Source organism: Ceratina calcarata, unplaced genomic scaffold, assembly GCF_001652005.2.
Source record: "Ceratina calcarata isolate Rehan_Ccalc_2016 unplaced genomic scaffold, ASM165200v1 scaffold78.2, whole genome shotgun sequence".
NCBI classification, from domain to species: Eukaryota; Metazoa; Arthropoda; class Insecta; order Hymenoptera; family Apidae; genus Ceratina; species Ceratina calcarata.
Window position 1 is genome coordinate 1,662,739 of NW_017179105.1, and position 18,110 is coordinate 1,680,848.

Below are 18,110 nucleotides of genomic sequence, written 5' to 3' on the forward strand. Positions count from 1 at the left end.
AAGAAAGATCTGATGCAATTTTCCCGTAGAATCAACGGTTTAAGAGTTATTGAAGAAAAACGAAATTTTTTGTCAAAAGTTCGCCATTTCGACGCTGGGATGGTCGGATTTTGTCAACATTAATAAAATGCCAAATAATCATACGTAACTCATTAAATATCGAAATTAGAAGAAGAATGCACTATTTTTAATTATAGGAAGTGCGTTTTACTAAGGTACATAAACTTTTGGGATTGACTGTATAGCCAATACATCCTTAATGGTCTCCGTGAAGTCGGCCGAAGCATTGACTCGTACTACTCGATATTAGGAAGGATCATCTTTTACGGGCATAACATCAATCTCTACTGCGCCCTTCAAGGATTGTTCGAAATCGGATTGAAGGGTTCCTGGGTCACCGCGATTCAGCCTCCGTTGGAAGCGTGCATGTTCCATGACTCTGCCTTTTATAATGACTGCGAGGTATAATAAACAAAATCCTATCCCTTCGATTGAGAAGTAAATAAGCGAGTAAATATATTCGAGGTGTACTTGGAAGTGATGAAGTCTCTTACGAGAAACAAAGTCGATGTACTAGTGGGATGGGAGTTGATGGGATGGTACCTGAAGGACGCGCCAGAAGGGAAGATGATCGAGGCAGTCGACATTCAATACAAAGGCAAAATAAAAACGATAGATTGCGACGCTTTGATCAATTTTAACGAGAGGATCATTAACAGGAAGATATTCATGGGTGATTGTCAATGTTCACCGTCGACCATTGATCATAGATTGCCAATCCCGTCCTTCCGTTTCAGCGATATGCAAGGCTGGTCTCGTGTTCGATGGTCTGTTGGTCATAGATCCAGACTTGAGGACGAACGATAAATGGATCTTCGCTGGCGGCAGCATGACCAAGTATTGCAAGAAGTTTCACGCGGAGAACTGGGAGCATTCGTACTTCAACAGTTTGGAGATAGGCGAGAGAGTTAGTAGAACGAACTTGGAAACTCCTGACTACTATGAACGATAAAAATTTGATAGCTCGCGAGGATTCTCCGATCGGACATCGACAAACAGCACCGCGGCGACGAGACTCCGTTCGTACCGTTCAAAGGCAAGACGTACTTACCGATACCCTCGTTCCGTTCGCCGATTATCGTGGGAGGCGTCATGCCCGGTGGTTATCACTATCTTCACGTTTGCAGACCCGGCATACCTGTGCTGCGGAAGTACGCCATTCATTATCACATTTATGTGAGCCATCATTACGTTATTTAACACTACGTTAAATTTGCAAATTCTTACCTTTACAAACTGCTTTCGAGAAATTAGGGAGAAGTGATGATAACAGGGTCTTGCACGTCTGATATCGGTTATTTACGAATAAGACTGAATCGACTCGACACGGTCGAGACAGTCACGTGTTTCAGCAAAAAGGTAAAACTACAGTCTTATTATTGCGGGTATTATCTATATAGTTAACCGGTTTTAGGAATTTGAGGTACGGCACATGATCGCGTTGCACGGGAAGCACGAAAGCTTGTTGAACGAATTGAAAGCTCGCTTCCACGTAAGTCCACTTCGGTTTAGACAGATTCTAATAATAGAGAATGATTTGATCACGGTAGGATAGATTGATCATCGATTTTTACGCGTACTTCCGTGAGCCATGGGCGTTGGCACTCTTCTATGAAAAATTCGAGTGTCTCCGTGTCGAAAACCGAGCTACACTCTTGTCGAGAACGGTGAGAGATGCGAAATTAACATTAGAAAGACTGAAACTTAGTATATACCTATATTGCCCAAAAGCAGTCAAAATGACTGCATTGTGAAAGAATAATGTGTANATCTAGTGTTAAATGCGGTCAGCTTGAAAATCAATGTTAAAATTCTCCTCGCGTTAGGCCATTCCCGGACAGTCCCTGATCAGCGATTGTATACGCGCTTTGAATAAATCCGAGATCGGCGGAGTGAGTATTTACGAAGAACAAAATCGTCAGGGATCGAAATCAATTTTTTTTTATAAACGAACCTTTAGATCGAAGACAGCGACCGACGGAATATTCAGGCGAGGTACGCTGGCTCGGTTTACCAGCAAGAGATCGAGGAGAATCTGTTGAACTTCCTGCAGTTCTGCGAGGACGATTTGCCAGTGTACTGCACACCTGAAAAGTTGCGTGAATTATGCGCGGACATCCAGGAGAGTCCCCTCTACTCCGAACTGTGACCGATCCCATCGGCGCAATTTCTATTTCACGCTTTCTCGAACGATTACACGCGAAATAAATGATCACCCCAACCCCGATTTCCTCCTTAAGTATAATTTATGTCTCGGTAAACGGTCGTCATTATCGATTTCTCGATCGGACGTTTCTGATTTTGGGAGCGAGATTCCGATCGCCTACACGCTGGCACGCGATCGGATCTGTAGGTCAAGTTTAACATTCCTTCGAGCCGCGTTCCATAAGCATACGACCCAAGGCGGCGTTTAACTTGCTGCCCACGCGTTGTGAAACAACAAACACGCGCGTTACAGAAATGTCACGCTCGCCGTGAACGCGGAACCGTTCTCTCCTTCTCGCGGGTTATCAGCCACCGTGGATCGCGCTTCCATTCGTATCAGTTTCTTTATAGAACAGGACGGAGTCGCCTAATGTCGAAGAGAAAGCACCTACCCATTCAGCTGTGGGATAATCCGACCTGTAACACTTACACGTGAGAAACTATAGCGGGATCCGCGTTATGCCCATTTGTCAACCGAAAGTAGAAACGCGACTTTTAACAAAGAACGGAGAATATAAACAAATAATATCGTGTGTTAGAACGACGACCGACGCGCTGCGTCTATCGAGAGACAGAACAGGGATTTAAATAAAGTGAATTGGGATAGTTATCAATTACACGGTTCGGAGCGAGGGCCAAATTTCGCCGTTTAATCGACCGGTGAGTCAGGAGCGGAACCGGGCCGTATAATTAACCGTTTTGGCAGGGAACTCGGTCGGGAGTTCTCATTAAAGCTGGTACATCCTATCAAGGCTCTTCTCTCCCACGTTCACGCATCGATTTACATTTTTACTTTATTACACGCGCGAAACCAATTGCGTAGAAATCAGTCGCGCGTCCACCGCGCGAGGAAAACGTTCGACTACTCCGATCACGACGATTAACGATTACGAACCGATAATGAGCCGACTCTCGTACTTCTACGAAAGGAGCTGTTACTTGTGCGAACGCAGCACCGTTTACCCGGAGTACCATGCTCCCAAAAGATCACAGCACAGAGTGAGATTCACCGAACCGCGTAAGTGACAATCATAATTTTAAGAAATATCCAATGTGAAAAAGAATCGCCAACAGCACTCAATATTGCAACGATGTATCTTCAATAATGTTACTGCAACATTCCATTCATAACATCACAACAGTGCATTTATGTAGTGTAACATTATAGTAACGTTACAGTAACGTTCCTTACGATTTTTATGTAATTATTATATCGATATTATTGAGAAAATATAACATAATTAATCATAAAGAAGATGTAATTATTATATCGATATTATTGAGAAAATATAACATAATTAATCATAATTGTAATTACAATTATAACATAAACGAATTATAGAAATACGATCTGTACTTTCAGAAATTCATTTGTGGCAGGCAATACTGCAGTAACATTGAAGTATATTGCGATCTTGCAGTACAATATTTTTGCAACGTCTCCTTAATTCTCATTTCGATTCGGTCAATGAGAGCCAAGTAGTGTCATCTAAAATCGACACTTCGCATGATTTATTTATTTATTGAGAAGTTTAAGAATCAGACATTGAACCGATCGAGTTGAAACGTAGTTAAATGAGCAGACGGGGCGATTCTGTTTTCTGTTATTCACGTTCACACGCGTATACGCTTCTTGAAACGAATCCAAAACCGCGGAGACCCTGACGCTGGGTCAATGTCGCGCTATTCTCGTTGCTGGTACGAGGACGTACGGATTTCGCAGCTGTCGTTAAATCGCGAACAACGAGACCGACGCTGAACGGCGATATAATTTAATTGGGGGCCGGGACCGCTTCCTCCGGTTTAATGCCGGGACTATTTCTATTCCGGTTAAGGGGTCGCTCGCCGGTCTTGCGTCACAGAACGCAGCCGCAAAACAACGCTTTACATAACTTGACCGACGTTATTATACAACTATTACGATTACCACGCGCCTCCGCGATATAACTCGCGGGACAGTGATAATGTGCGCCCGCGGATTACGCAACGTACGCCAATTTACTCGCGCCTTTGCGGTACGCTGTTTCTTCCCCGTAAAAGGGAATATTCACGATCCGTATTCACGACGCGGCACGCTGATTCACGTGTCTTTTGTCGCGATAATTGCCGCGATTCTTCACTTCGCCTCGCCTCCGACGACCTTGTCAATGGAACACGTGTGGGAACTGTAATGAGGGCGAAAAATCAAGCGAATATAGTTGATACGTTTGATGAATCAAATCCAAACGATCGAAGGTCATATAATACGAGATCTTATCGATTCTCTGACAGGAGGGTGATGATTTTTGTCCGTAGTCAGAATGCTGAGATCAGCCTCGCCTCACTACGGCAGCAGAGGATCCGAGCCTCGAGTGATCCGTTTGACGGTGGATCAGGAAGCCGTTCTCCAGGAGCAGTTCAACAGATGGCCAAGGGCGCCTCATACAGCGGATATCGTGTTACTGGCAGCTGAGACCGGCCTCTCCGAAGCCGACGTGGAGGTTTTTATTATTTCTCTTCGAGCCGTCGATTTCATACTAGATCGTCTCTTGACAATTTCTTTGGGTTTCAGGCCTGGTACGCTATCCGGTTGGCGCAGTGGAGGAAAGAGCAGGGCCTGGGCGGAAATCTTGGTCTACATTAACGTTGTAACTTGGACAACGTTGTGTTAACTGTGTACCTGAGAATGCAACCCATACAAGGGTTGCGCGTATCGACCTGACAACGATCTATTCTATTATTATCGATTTCAGATTGCTTTTTATCGTAGCTACACGTCAGTTGTGCGTAGATTTCATTAACTTAGAGACCTACACGAGATTAGGTCGATCTACTTATGCTAATTCTCATCGTTTTCCGACGGTACCAAAAATCAGGATCTTAGCAAGTTAACTGTGTGACAAAAAAAAATCACGTGTATTAGAGGGAATCGTAGTTGTTTTTAACGTTTTTATTATTGTTTACCAGAAGTAGACGAATATTAAAATATTCGAGTAAAAATATATCTGTCCGAGTGCCTCGATGTTTATTTAATCGTAAGTTCGTCATTGTAAAGAAGACATTACCAGCGAGTATTAATCATAGATTATAATGAGACCTGACCGCAGGTTTCAGAAAAAATTACATATTAGTTCTAACGTATCGGGTACCTTATGTATATTTCTCGACGCTTTCACATAGTTTTACTAACGTCCTACACGATTGTACAAAAAAACACGAATCGAAATGGGAATTTCTGTATAACCCAGTTACTTATATAAATAAATGTTACGCGAATATCGCGCGCAAGTACATGGGGAGAAAAATGACAATATGATTAATATAAAAAATAAGTCAATCATTCTTTAATAAGGTCTGTTTAAGATTTATAAAATTGACAGGTAACTCTCATCTAAGTTTAACATCCTTCCCGACAGCGTCTTTTATAGACGCTAGCCCGTCTTGCTTCAACATGTCGTTCAATTCCCGTTTAATTTTTGCTACTATCGGTGGTCCACGGTAGGCGAAAGACGTATACACTTGCACGAGCGATGCGCCGGCTTTGATCTTGTCGTAGGCGTCCGCTCCGGTGAATATTCCGCCGACTCCGATAATGGGAACGGTACCATGCGTCCTTTTGTACATGTCCGAGATCATCGCAGTGGACATGTCGGTAAGGGGAGCACCGCTGAGCCCGCCGGTCTCCTCCTTCAAAGGACTCACCAAATTATTACGCGAGGTTGTCGTATTGCATAATATCAGCCCGTCTACTTTCGAGTTTCTCTTCAGGATCACATCCGCGATGTCCTTTTTCTCAGAATCTGACAAATCCGGAGCGAGTTTCAATAGCAACGGCTGCTTGCTCTGTACTGCTTGCCTGGCTTTGTTTATCTTCGTCAACAACTGTTCCAATTCCTTTCCACTCTGCAGACTTCTTAGTCCCGGAGTATTGGGACTGGATACGTTGATCACAAAATAGTCGGCTACATTGGAGAACTTCTTGATCCCGTCTATAAAATCCTGTGCAGCATCCTCTGACGTTTTATTCTTCCCCAGATTGATTCCCACAATTCCGTCGAAGTTCTGTTTTTCCTTTAGGCTCTTTAAGCGTTGCCAGACAATATCGTGACCGTCACTGTTGAAACCATACCTATTGACGACAGCATTATCTTCTAACAGTCTGAACAGTCTTGGTTTTGGATTACCAGGTTGTGGCTTTGGCGTTACTGATCCTGTAAAAAAGACTGTAATACCTGTGAAGTATGATTTTCATAGATGTACTTACCTATTTCTACGAAGCTAAAACCTATCTTGTGCAAACCCTCAACAGCCTCGCCTTGCTTGTCGAAGCCAGCTGCCATCCCTACAGGATTTTTGAACTGCATATCCCAAATGTTGACCGCGAGAGAACTTGGGTCTTCCGTAGGCTGTTTAGCTAAGAAACCCCATTTTAAAAATGTCACAGCTGCACTGTGCGCCAGTTCAGGATCCACCTTATGGACGACCGGCAAGATGAATTTATTGTAAAAATTTTCATTGCTTTGGTAAATGCAAATTCCACTATAAAACAAAGTGGCAGTGGTGGTCACTTTTATAAGCGACTTTAATTTTTCCTTATTGTTTAATCGATGAGCCATCGTAAAATATACGAGCGTTCTTTCGATTTTTCGCGGCTTCCCGTTGAACGAGAACCCCTAAGTAAGGTTAATTACTCAGTCCATTTCAAAACCGTGTCATCACGTCGTCAGTCGTCATGCGTTCACGAGTAAAACTGCCCGAACATCGTGAGTTCAGATATGTTAATATCTTGTATTCATTTATGTTTTTCAAATGTTTTTAACGCATGTTTATTTCGTGGGACGAGACGCGAGACACACCGATGCACCACGCTAGCGCTGAACGCACTGCACGTGATCGCACGTGACCAGAGAGAAACTAAATTGCGATTATCGATCGTGCATGGATCGACTCTCGTATGAATCGATATTTTAAATTCGAAAACAGGAGACTTAGAATAAGTGCAGTAATGTATTGTAAAACTGAAGAATTCTGATTAATAAATTAATGAAATCGAATCTTGGCATTTTTATTTTACGAATCTTGATCAGATAACCAAATTACCAATCCAGGACCACATGAATTCAGCCCAGTAAGCAAGAAATCATTGCTATAAAGTTATTATAACGTTATTTAATGTTCACCCTCTTTAAAATCAACCGAGTAATTATGAACGATTAACGAAAATGATTATATTCTGTTAATGAAAATTAATAATAATAAATTTAATTAATAATAGATTCAATAAATGGAATCGAATAACGAAACACTGGTGGCTGGGGATCTGGCACTCTAATAGTATTATAGCTCTTCGATGGCACTACTTACTATTCTTAGTGCTTTATTAAATGAATTTATATCATTTTCACAGTCCTTTAATAAAATAACTTCAAGCATTCACCATTACCCGTAAAACTGAGAGGTACGACATAGAAGTCTTCACGATACTCATGTAAGTTTGCAGGTTGACGATAAAGAATCTTCCGGCAGTGAGATGAACTGGATCTTGAGCCCTCATGATCACGTAAATTATGCTCTTCGCTACGTTCCTTGGTAGATCGTACCAGGAACAGATGTACACCGAATGACCGATTCCTTCCATTTGCTCTTTTAAATAGTCACCCACGTAACTATATCCAAACAGTTGGACCAATAACGTAGTCACTACTATGAACGCCTTTATCGTCAAGACTAAATTTCCAACATTCAGCGCGACAATGCATTGAAATCCTGGGGAGAAACATGTATATCACGTATTGCACACAAATTAGAAAAAGTATGCCATACCAGTCGTGCAAATGAGTACGCAACTCGTGAACAACTGAAAAACCAAGACCGAGCTAATCGTGTCGTTCAACATATCGGCTAAGCGTATCAAATAGATGTGTCTCTTAACCAGTACGTTAAAATTCTTCAGCGTCTCCTCGTTCGCATCTTCCACTCTACTAAAATCCATTTTCAAAACTTCCACTTGCCCGCACAAGTGAAAAATGATACCGAAGAACAACGAGTCCAGACCTAATTTTAAATAAACTTATTTAAACAAAACCATTCACGCGTTACGTCGAACATTTACCTAAGTTCCCTGTGCTCGTCAGTAGCAGCATTATGTATTCCGTGACGAAGACGACGAAATACAAATTCTGTGGCATGTTTATAGCTTCCAGAACGTTTTTCGAAGGAATGGGATAGTCTACTGCTTCATCTTCAGTCACGTTGACCATCACTTCTTCGTCTCCTGCCAGCATCGGTACGGTCATGAAGAGAGTCGAGCCGAAATACGAGCAGCCGATCACGCTGGCGCACGCCACTCTTCCCATGTAAGCGTGCCTTCGCAGAACGGCTCGTTTCTCTTCACTCTTCGGTTCATTGTAATCGTTCACGGCCGATGTGAAATTGGAAATGAGACCAGCAGGCCATACGCGGAAGTAAAATACCTTTGCGATCGCCAGGTAACCACAGGTGACCAACACCGTGGCGTCTAAATTCTTCTCGGCATCGCTGCTGTCCAAATACAATTCCGTTTGTATGATCATTAACATAAGTAACTATGGAAGAACGGAGCCGGTTTAATGAAATTCCGAGGTTCGACACGCGACGAGATCCGTACCAAAAACAGGACCGCGACGACGGCACGTGCACTCGAGAAAACGTCGTAATCCTGGAGAGGCCAAGTACCGACGGGCCAGGACAGTATTTTCATCGGCGTCATAGCGTACGCGAAGTCTTTCTTGAAACTTTCTCCCATCCTCGCAAAGATGTTTCCACCGGTCGTTTAAACCAATTTCGAGCATTATTTTCCTTGTTCCGCGTACAGCTGTGCATCCTATCTTTGGATCATCTTTTATTCAATCGTAATCGCTGAACTACCTCGCGTTCTCTTGCACTGTACGCAACGCAAATAATTTGTTGTCATTTTGTAATGCAGCCATTCCTCTGGTTCACACGAGTTTCCATACTACAATTTTTTAAAACAAGGCGAAGACCGAACTGCATTTTCAAACGCGTGAAATATTTATCACAGATACATTATGCGATTATAAACTTGGAGAACCGTACCTCGGAGTAAAATATTAGCGTTAATGGTGTAATGGTATAAGGAAAATTGTGCAAGAACTGAATTACTACGAAGCGCACGCGATGGGACGTAACTATCAGAGAACTATACATCATGAGAAGTTTTTTCTGGTTTTTTTCTGGTTAATGGTCGCATACTTTTATTCGATGGATCGTAGCAAAGGAATTCTTAATCGTCAGTCTTTATGGTGTCGTCAAGGTACGCATGTCACATCAAATGGTACGCATTGACGGTGAAAAATTGTTACCGCGCGTTTACTGTCATTGGGATAGACGAATGGACAAATAAGCTTTCAGTACGTCAGTATCGTCCAGCGATCTCAGGAGCCATAGACAGACTCGAGCGATCTTCTGTGCTCAGGAACGTTAGTGACAGTAGGAAGGTGGAATAATTATTATCTAAATTGCAATCGCAAAATGAAGATATTGTGATCCTGAAGAGGCCAAATACTGACGGGATACGACAGGATTTTCAATGGTGTCATCGCGTAAGCGAAATCTATACTCAACATTCTAACGCAAAGCTTATTGCAGAAAGTAATAAAAGGCGTCGTGGATATTATGAGATAATATGTGACGTTGAGAAGAGCAATAGCAATTATTCTATTCTATTCTTTTATTCAATATCAGTCCTTTGAAAATCTTAAGAGTTCACCATTACTCGAAGAACAGAGAGATACGACATAGACGTTTTTACAATACTCATGTAGGTTTCCATGTTGACGACAAAGAAATTTCCGGCTTTTAGCTGTACCGGGTCTTGAGCCCTCATAATTACATAAATCATGTTGTTGGCCACTTCTCGAGGTAAATCGTACCAGGCAGAGAAGTACGTCGAGTGACCGACACTCTCCATTTGGTTTTTCAAATAATGACCCGTATAACTATATCCAAACAATTGCACCAAACACGTTGACATGACCATAAACGTTTTTAAAGTCAAGATAACGTTTCCAGCGCTCAGCGCAAGAATAAATTGAAATCCTGGAAACAGTCATGAAGATCATCTCCCGCGTTTCATTCGCAGATAACTGCTTTAGTGGATTATGTACCGCTCGTGCAAATAAGCACGCAGCTCGAAAACAGTTGAAAAACCAAGAGCCAGCTGATCGTCTCGATTAACATCTTCGCTAACTGCATTAAATAAATGTGTCTCTCGACCAGCACTTTAAAATTCTTCGACGTCCTCTCGTTTTCGTTTGTCAGTTTAATGATCTCCATTTTCAAAACTTCCACTTGACCGCATAAATGAAACGTGATACCAAGAAATAACGAATCGCTGCCTGATTGTAAGTATAATTACTTTGACGAACATTCAATAGTCGATTAAATTGCTTACCCAGATTCCCATTGCTCGTATATATCAGCATCAGATACTCCATGACGAAGACGATGAAGTACAAATATTTCGGAATCTGTACAAGTTCCAACACCAGTTCGGAAGGAATGGGATAGTCCGGTGCCTCGGTTGCGTTAACAACTATCTCTTCCTCTTTCCCGACTAGCATAGCCACGGCCGAGAAGAGCGTCGCGCTGAAATAAGCGAAACCGATCAGACTGGCGCACGCCATTCTGCCCATGTAAGCGTGCCTTCGTAGAATAGCTCGTTTCTCCTTGCTGTAAAATTTGTTGTAATCCGTCGAAGCAGATACAAAATTTTTGATGAGGTTCTCCGGCCACACGTGAAAACGATAGACTTTAGCGATCGCGAGAATTCCGGAGGTAAATATGACCATAGCGTCCAGACTCTTCTCAGCGTCTCTGTAGTCGAGAAACATTTCCGCATATATGATCATTACCATTAGAGTCTATGGAAAGAATGAATAACAAGACGCGGTTGTATACTGCTTCCACTAAAAATGGAGGTAAAACTGTAAGAAGTGAAAAAACGCAGGAGATATTTTCGTACCAGAAATGTAATCGCGAAATAGGCTCGTATCTTCGCGAAGACGTTGTACTTTTGAAGAGGCCAGGTACCAACGGACCACGACAGTACTTTTATCGGTGTCATCGCGTAAGCGAAGTCTCTCTTCGACGTTGCCTCCATCCTAGCAAGGATGTTACCACAAAAATTCTATTCCATATACTCCCTTAGTTCTGAAGGTAAGACAACGCGCGCCGTTCCCGAATCATCTTTTATTCAACCGTAATCGCTGAACTACCACACGTCGATCTTTTTTGTACGCACCGCAAGCACTTTATTACTGTTTTGTAACATAGCCATACCTCTGGTTCACACGCGCGCTACTCTTTTTTTCAAATACAGAGAAGACCGAACTACATTTCTACAGATATCAGCTATTTATCAAAAATAACATAATGCAGAAAACTGTTCCTCGAAGCGGGAGTATAAGGAAAATTGTTCAAGAATTGAATTGCGGCACATTACTTTCAAACGCACGCGAAGGGACGCAAGTATAGTAATGATACCATCGGAAGTTCCTTCTCTACGGCCGTTCAAATGGTTGCATATTTTTATTCGATGGAGCGCAATAAGGGAACTCTCCGTGCTGCAAGAGACATCATTGTAGTCTTTATTGTACCGTCAAGAAACGTACGTATCAAATTTGTGCATAACATTTCTGAAAGATACGTATATAGTTTTCGCGTGTTCCTCGTCACCAGTCCGGATAGACGGACGAGTAGATAAATCTTCCGGAATTCTAGACGGCCCGAGTGATCTTTTGTGTTCAGGAATGTAAGCATAAAAGGTGTAATCGTTAAGTGAGTAACGTCGCTACAACGCGTACGATACGATATCATTATCACTCCATCGCCCAATTGAATACGCGAAGCTTACTCCAGGAAGTAATGATAGTCATCGTGGATATCATGGGATAATATGTGACATTGAAAAGAGACATTAGCATTTACTACATTCTGTCCTTTTATTCAATATCAGAGCTTTGACAATCTTAAGAGTTTACCATTACTCGAAGGACAGAGAGATACGACATAGACGTTTTTATAATACTCATGTAAGTTTCCATGTTGACGACAAAGAAACTTCCCGCTTTTAGTTCTACCGGGTCTTGAGCCCTCATAATTACATAAATCATGCTCTTGGCCACTTCTCGAGGTAAATCGTACCAGGCAGAGAAGTACGTCGAGTGACCGACACTCTCCATTTGGTTTTTCAAATAATGACCCGTATAACTATATCCAAACAATTGCACCAAACACGCTGACATGACCATAAACGTTTTTAAAGTCAAGATAACGTTTCCAGCGCTCAGCGCAAGAATAAATTGAAATCCTGGAAACAGTCATGAAGATCATCTCCCGCGTTTCATTCGCAGATAACTGCTTTAGTGGATTATGTACCGCTCGTGCAAATAAGCACGCAGCTCGAAAACAGTTGAAAAACCAAGAGCCAGCTGATCGTCTCGATTAACATCTTCGCTAACTGCATTAAATAAATGTGTCTCTCGACCAGCACTTTAAAATTCTTCGACGTCCTCTCGTTTTCGTTTGTCAGTTTAATGATCTCCATTTTCAAAACTTCCACTTGACCGCATAAATGAAACGTGATACCAAGAAATAACGAATCGCTGCCTGATTGTAAGTATAATTACTTTGACGAACATTCAATAGTCGATTAAATTGCTTACCCAGATTCCCATTGCTCGTATATATCAGCATCAGATACTCCATGACGAAGACGATGAAGTACAAATATTTCGGAATCTGTACAAGTTCCAACACCAGTTCGGAAGGAATGGGATAGTCCGGTGCCTCGGTTGCGTTAACAACTATCTCTTCCTCTTTCCCGACTAGCATAGCCACGGCCGAGAAGAGCGTCGCGCTGAAATAAGCGAAACCGATCAGACTGGCGCACGCCATTCTGCCCATGTAAGCGTGCCTCCGTAGAATAGCTCGTTTCTCCTTGCTGTAAAATTTGTTGTAATCCGTCGAAGCAGATACAAAATTTTTGATGAGGTTCTCCGGCCACACGTGAAAACGATAGACTTTAGCGATCGCGAGAATTCCGGAGGTAAATATGACCATAGCGTCCAGACTCTTCTCAGCGTCTCTGTAGTCGAGAAACATTTCCGCATATATGATCATTACCATTAGAGTCTATGGAAAGAATGAATAACAAGACGCGGTTGTATACTGCTTCCACTAAAAATGGAGGTAAAACTGTAAGAAGTGAAAAAACGCAGGAGATATTTTCGTACCAGAAATGTAATCGCGAAATAGGCTCGTATCTTCGCGAAGACGTTGTACTTTTGAAGAGGCCAGGTACCAACGGACCACGACAGTACTTTTATCGGTGTCATCGCGTAAGCGAAGTCTCTCTTCGACGTTGCCTCCATCCTAGCAAGGATGTTACCACAAAAATTCTATTCCATATACTCCCTTAGTTCTGAAGGTAAGACAACGCGCGCCGTTCCCGAATCATCTTTTATTCAACCGTAATCGCTGAACTACCACACGTCGATCTTTTTTGTACGCACCGCAAGCACTTTATTACTGTTTTGTAACATAGCCATACCTCTGGTTCACACGCGCGCTACTCTTTTTTTCAAATACAGAGAAGACCGAACTACATTTCTACAGATATCAGCTATTTATCAAAAATAACATAATGCAGAAAACTGTTCCTCGAAGCGGGAGTATAAGGAAAATTGTTCAAGAATTGAATTGCGGCACATTACTTTCAAACGCACGCGAAGGGACGCAAGTATAGTAATGATACCATCGGAAGTTCCTTCTCTACGGCCGTTCAAATGGTTGCATATTTTTATTCGATGGAGCGCAATAAGGGAACTCTCCGTGCTGCAAGAGACATCATTGTAGTCTTTATTGTACCGTCAAGAAACGTACGTATCAAATTTGTGCATAACATTTCTGAAAGATACGTATATAGTTTTCGCGTGTTCCTCGTCACCAGTCCGGATAGACGGACGAGTAGATAAATCTTCCGGAATTCTAGACGGCCCGAGTGATCTTTTGTGTTCAGGAATGTAAGCATAAAAGGTGTAATCGTTAAGTGAGTAACGTCGCTACAACGCGTACGATACGATATCATTATCACTCCATCGCCCAATTGAATACGCGAAGCTTACTCCAGGAAGTAATGATAGTCATCGTGGATATCATGGGATAATATGTGACATTGAAAAGAGACATTAGCATTTACTACATTCTGTCCTTTTATTCAATATCAGAGCTTTGACAATCTTAAGAGTTTACCATTACTCGAAGGACAGAGAGATACGACATAGACGTTTTTATAATACTCATGTAAGTTTCCATGTTGACGACAAAGAAACTTCCCGCTTTTAGTTCTACCGGGTCTTGAGCCCTCATAATTACATAAATCATGCTCTTGGCCACTTCTCGAGGTAAATCGTACCAGGCAGAGAAGTACGTCGAGTGACCGACACTCTCCATTTGGTTTTTCAAATAATGACCCGTATAACTATATCCAAACAATTGCACCAAACACGCTGACATGACCATAAACGTTTTTAAAGTCAAGATAACGTTCCCAGCGCTCAGCGCAAGAATGAATTGAAATCCTGGAAACAGTCATGAAAATCATCTCCCGCGTTTCGCTCGCAGATAACTGTTTTAGTGGATAATGTACCGCTCGTGCAAATAAGCACGCAGCTCGAAAACAATTGCAAGACCAAAAGCCAGCTGATCGTCTCGATCAACATCTTCGCTAACTGCATTAAATAAATGTGCCTCTCGACCAGCACTTTAAACTTCTTCAACGTCTTCCCGTTCTCGTTCGTCAGTCCAATGATCTCCATTTTCAAAACTTCCACTTGACCGCATAAATGAAACGTGATACCAAGAAATAACGTGTCGCTGCCTGATTGTAAGTATAGTTACTTTGACGAACATTCAATAGTCGATTAAATTGCTTACCCAGATTCCCATTGCTCGTATATATCAGCATCAGATACTCCATGACGAAGACGATGAAGTACAAATATTTCGGAATCTGTACAAGTTCCAACACCAGTTCGGAAGGAATGGGATAGTCCGGTGCCTCGGTTGCGTTAACAACTATCTCTTCCTCTTTCCCGACTAGCATAGCCACGGCCGAGAAGAGCGTCGCGCTGAAATAAGCGAAACCGATCAGACTGGCGCACGCCATTCTGCCCATGTAAGCGTGCCTTCGTAGAATAGCTCGTTTCTCCTTGCTGTACAATTCGCTGTAATCCTTCGAAGCGGATACAAAATTTTTGATGAGATTCTCCGGCCACACGTGAAAATGATAGACTTTAGCGATCGCGAGAATTCCGCAGGTAACTATGACCATAGCGTCCAGATTCTTCTCGGCGTCTCTGTAGTCGAGAGACAGTTCCGCATATATGATCATTAGCATTAGAGTCTATGAAAAGAATGAATAACAAGACGCGGTTGTATACTACTTCCACTAAAAATGGAGGTAAAACTGTACGAAGTGAAAAACGCAGGAGATGTTTTCGTACCAGAAATATAATCGCGAAATAGGCTCGTATCTTCGCGAAGACGTTGTACTTTTGAAGGGGCCAGGTACCAACGGGCCACGACAGAACTTTTAACGGCGTCATCGCGTAAGCGAAGTCTTTCTTTGACGTTGCGTCCATCCCTGCATGGATGTTTCCGCAAATCATTTAATTCTATTTTGAACAGTACCTCCTTCGGTCCTGACAACGCGCGCCGCACCAGAATCATATTTTATTCAACCGTAATTGCCTAAGTAGCTCTCGCCGATCGACGTCCTTCCTGTACTTCATGTTCTTCGCATCAAACGTATCGTTGGAATTTCGCAGTGTAACCATTCGTCCGGTTCACATACGATGCCATATTTTATCGAAAGTTATGAAATATTCAGCGCGGACCATTAAACTAAGGATACATCTCGAAGGATCGTCATTCGTAATAAAAGGGTTAAAAAAAATGTCTAAATTGCTGCGTATTTCTTCGAAGCGCACGCGAAGGGGTGCAGGTATAGGAATTACAAACTTTTCTCCTATCGTTCGAACTATCGCATAGTCTGTAAATTATACCAATAGAAGTTCGCTGAGAAATGGACAATGCAGTCTCTATTTTGCCATCAAGAAACGTACACAAATGGATACACAAAGGCCGTGTTCGAACAGTTCTCACGCTTCCATCATCACTCTGAGGACGGACAAGTAGGAGGCCGACGACTTCAGTATCTCTTTGAACGTCAGTAAGTTCATCGAGAAGAATTTGCCAGCGGTTACTTGGTACGGCATGTTACCGCGGTTGATTATCAGCACCAGGTCTCTCGCTTCGCGACCCCGGGAGTGATACCACTTCGAGTCGTAGGCGGCTCGCGCGATCTCCTCTGTCCGCGATTCGAGGGTGTCGCCTGCGTAGGCGTACAGGAACAGTTGTATGAGCAACGTCACCATCAGCACCACGCTCTTCAACGCGCCGACTTTGTCCCTCGTATTTAGGCAGACCAGAAATAGGAAACCTGTTTCACAAAATACAACGAGATGATCTAAATACTTTCCAGCATGTGTTTTTTATCGCTTAAGTGAACGTAAAGAAATTAGTCTAATTATCTTATTGTATTTTATCGTCGCATAACGTTGTGATAATTGTGTCAAACGTTTTTTTATCAGGATTTACAGTGGAATATCTTTATGGTAATACTTGCCCTAATTCCCTGTCCACCATCTTTTAATACACAATTCAATATAAACAACCATGTCACGATATTTCTTTCTTATTTAGAAAGACTATGAATTTTCACTGAAAATTTATTACAAATTAGCATTCTTAATAATAATTTTTTGATTACCATCGACGCAAATTAGCAGAGCGCTCATCAGCAGCTGAACGAGGATGATCATGTTGAAACTTTTCTCCAGGTCGTCGACGAGCACCGCGAGGCGACAGTGTCGTTCGACAAGCAAGTTGATTTTCTTCTGACCTGCGAATCCCTCGAGCTCGACCTCGGCGAGGTTCGCCCTGAGAACTTCGAACTGACCGCAGAGGTGCATGGTCAAGCTGAAGAACAGGCCGTCGTTGGCGCAGTGACTGACCGCGTTCACGAAAATGTGCATACCCTGTAAAACCAGCACGCAGACGTGATGGAACAGGGGTAGCGAACCGAAAACGCAATACGTAGCCAGGAAGTAGTTCAACCGCAGCGGGTGGTTCATCGTCACGTTCACGGAACTTTTCAACGTCTGAGGTGAGTAGAGTCTGTTAATAAACATTTTTGCAGCGTTAATAAGCATTTATTAAATTATGACACACCTGAAAAGGCAGTAGAACGCCGAACGGTAATGCTTTGACGATGAAAGACAGGCCGGAGGCGTAGCCCAAATATAGAATCATCAGGGAAACGATTTGCCCTCTTCTGAAGTATTTCGTCATGATGATTTCTTCACGAGAGTCGCTGACAGTCGACCAGTCTTCGATCACCGAGCTTATCAGGGCGTGTGTGTGCTTCGCGTTTAAGCGCAAGATGAACAATTTCGAGAGGCTGACGATGGAGGATAGATCCATGACGAACGCGTCCATCGTGTCGTCGATGTCGAGGCAGTGCCGGTAAGTTTCCAGAGACAGAGTGCAGATAGTACTGATCTAATTCACAAAAAGGATTCCGAGCAAGATTTTTTTTTATTTCAATAAGCATTATCTCAACAAGTATAGAAAAACTAAACGATAAGCTGAATAGTTAAACTTGTCTCGGCCGAGTCACTTCCACTTTAACACTAGATTGCCCAAGGAAGTAATTTTGACTGGTTTTGGGCAAATGTACAAAT

The 18,110-nt window shown here is 42.6% G+C and overlaps 6 protein-coding genes across 11 annotated transcripts in view; 2 read left to right on the plus strand and 4 right to left on the minus strand.

Annotated features, from left to right (window-relative positions):
- LOC108630508 (cilia- and flagella-associated protein 61-like) overlaps positions 1-2,115 on the plus strand; it is a 3,131-nt gene extending 1,016 nt beyond the window's left edge. The window contains exons 4-8 of one of the 4 annotated variants that reach the window (XR_003389890.1): positions 311-462; positions 526-733; positions 798-1,419; positions 1,475-1,727; positions 1,887-2,115. Coding sequence is in view for 1 of the 4 variants with exons in the window: in XM_026818409.1 (XP_026674210.1) it covers positions 311-462; positions 526-733; positions 798-1,012 (575 nt within the window). In the remaining 3 variants the exon portion in view is untranslated. Of the gene's footprint in view, positions 1-310; positions 463-525; positions 734-797; positions 1,823-1,886 lie in introns of those variants that run through there. The other 3 variants (XR_003389889.1, XR_003389888.1, XM_026818409.1) reach the window with 3 other exon arrangements.
- Positions 2,116-2,203: 88 nt separating this feature from the next.
- Positions 2,204-5,535, plus strand: LOC113465060 (homeodomain-only protein). Its single transcript, XM_026818412.1, has 3 exons — positions 2,204-3,283; positions 4,561-4,745; positions 4,817-5,535. Exons 1-3 carry the CDS (start codon positions 3,166-3,168, stop codon positions 4,886-4,888), a joined length of 375 nt encoding a protein of 124 aa, XP_026674213.1. The 5' UTR covers positions 2,204-3,165; the 3' UTR covers positions 4,889-5,535.
- A 25-nt stretch (positions 5,536-5,560) lies between these two features.
- Dhod (dihydroorotate dehydrogenase 2) lies at positions 5,561-7,146 on the minus strand. Its single transcript, XM_018034014.2, has 2 exons — positions 6,509-7,146; positions 5,561-6,455 (listed from the first exon to the last, which is right to left on the minus strand). Exons 1-2 carry the CDS (start codon positions 6,858-6,860, stop codon positions 5,632-5,634), a joined length of 1,176 nt encoding a protein of 391 aa, XP_017889503.1. The 5' UTR covers positions 6,861-7,146; the 3' UTR covers positions 5,561-5,631.
- Positions 7,147-7,669: 523 nt separating this feature from the next.
- Positions 7,670-11,516, minus strand: LOC108630522 (uncharacterized). The gene is made up of 8 exons (XM_018033860.2): positions 11,267-11,516; positions 10,697-11,165; positions 10,410-10,640; positions 10,013-10,341; positions 8,891-9,055; positions 8,357-8,828; positions 8,068-8,298; positions 7,670-8,010 (listed from the first exon to the last, which is right to left on the minus strand). The coding sequence occupies exons 1-8, from the start codon at positions 11,402-11,404 to the stop codon at positions 7,670-7,672; spliced, it is 2,376 nt and encodes a 791-aa protein (XP_017889349.2). The 5' UTR covers positions 11,405-11,516.
- A 439-nt stretch (positions 11,517-11,955) lies between these two features.
- LOC108630523 (odorant receptor 45b-like) lies at positions 11,956-13,812 on the minus strand. 3 transcript variants are annotated; one of them, XM_026818407.1, is made up of 4 exons: positions 13,539-13,812; positions 12,969-13,437; positions 12,682-12,864; positions 11,956-12,613 (listed from the first exon to the last, which is right to left on the minus strand). In XM_026818407.1, exons 1-4 carry the CDS (start codon positions 13,674-13,676, stop codon positions 12,273-12,275), a joined length of 1,131 nt encoding a protein of 376 aa, XP_026674208.1. In that variant the 5' UTR covers positions 13,677-13,812; the 3' UTR covers positions 11,956-12,272. The 3 variants fall into 3 exon arrangements, with proteins under 3 accessions (XP_026674208.1, XP_017889350.1, XP_026674209.1); XM_018033861.2 differs by having other exon boundaries at positions 12,682-12,912; XM_026818408.1 differs by having other exon boundaries at positions 12,682-12,912; positions 12,969-13,482; positions 13,539-13,629.
- Positions 13,813-14,544: 732 nt separating this feature from the next.
- LOC108630524 (uncharacterized) overlaps positions 14,545-18,110 on the minus strand; it is a 4,461-nt gene continuing 895 nt past the window's right edge. The window contains exons 2-8 of the mRNA XM_026818381.1: positions 17,599-17,928; positions 17,138-17,528; positions 16,471-16,807; positions 15,810-15,975; positions 15,241-15,709; positions 14,954-15,184; positions 14,545-14,885 (exon numbers count right to left, since the gene is read on the minus strand). Coding sequence (XP_026674182.1) covers positions 14,545-14,885; positions 14,954-15,184; positions 15,241-15,709; positions 15,810-15,975; positions 16,471-16,807; positions 17,138-17,528; positions 17,599-17,928 — 2,265 coding nt within the window. The remainder of the gene's footprint in view (positions 14,886-14,953; positions 15,185-15,240; positions 15,710-15,809; positions 15,976-16,470; positions 16,808-17,137; positions 17,529-17,598; positions 17,929-18,110) is intronic.

What these genes read in the sequence shown, in the direction of transcription:
- LOC113465060 (XM_026818412.1), top strand. Translation starts at nt 3,166, where the DNA reads ATGAGCCGACTCTCGTACTTCTACGAAAGGAGCTGTTACTTGTGCGAA. An exon ending in AGTGAGATTCACCGAACCGC is followed by an intron (nt 3,284 to 4,560) that starts GTAAGTGACAAT and finishes TTTTGTCCGTAG; the next exon opens with TCAGAATGCTGAGATCAGCC. An exon ending in TCTCCGAAGCCGACGTGGAG is followed by an intron (nt 4,746 to 4,816) that starts GTTTTTATTATT and finishes TTTGGGTTTCAG; the next exon opens with GCCTGGTACGCTATCCGGTT.
- LOC108630522 (XM_018033860.2), bottom strand. Translation starts at nt 11,404, where the DNA reads ATGGAGGCAACGTCGAAGAGAGACTTCGCTTACGCGATGACACCGATA. An exon ending in TCTCTGTTCTTCGAGTAATG is followed by an intron (nt 9,056 to 10,012) that starts GTGAACTCTTAA and finishes AAATTGGTTTAA; the next exon opens with ACGACCGGTGGAAACATCTT. An exon ending in CGTACTCATTTGCACGACTG is followed by an intron (nt 8,011 to 8,067) that starts GTATGGCATACT and finishes GTTTCTCCCCAG; the next exon opens with GATTTCAATGCATTGTCGCG.
- LOC108630523 (XM_018033861.2), bottom strand. Translation starts at nt 13,676, where the DNA reads ATGGAGGCAACGTCGAAGAGAGACTTCGCTTACGCGATGACACCGATA. An exon ending in ATTTCGCGATTACATTTCTG is followed by an intron (nt 13,438 to 13,538) that starts GTACGAAAATAT and finishes TTCTTTCCATAG; the next exon opens with ACTCTAATGGTAATGATCAT. An exon ending in CGTGCTTATTTGCACGAGCG is followed by an intron (nt 12,614 to 12,681) that starts GTACATAATCCA and finishes GACTGTTTCCAG; the next exon opens with GATTTCAATTTATTCTTGCG.
- Dhod (XM_018034014.2), bottom strand. Translation starts at nt 6,860, where the DNA reads ATGGCTCATCGATTAAACAATAAGGAAAAATTAAAGTCGCTTATAAAA. An exon ending in TTTTAGCTTCGTAGAAATAG is followed by an intron (nt 6,456 to 6,508) that starts GTAAGTACATCT and finishes TCTTTTTTACAG; the next exon opens with GATCAGTAACGCCAAAGCCA.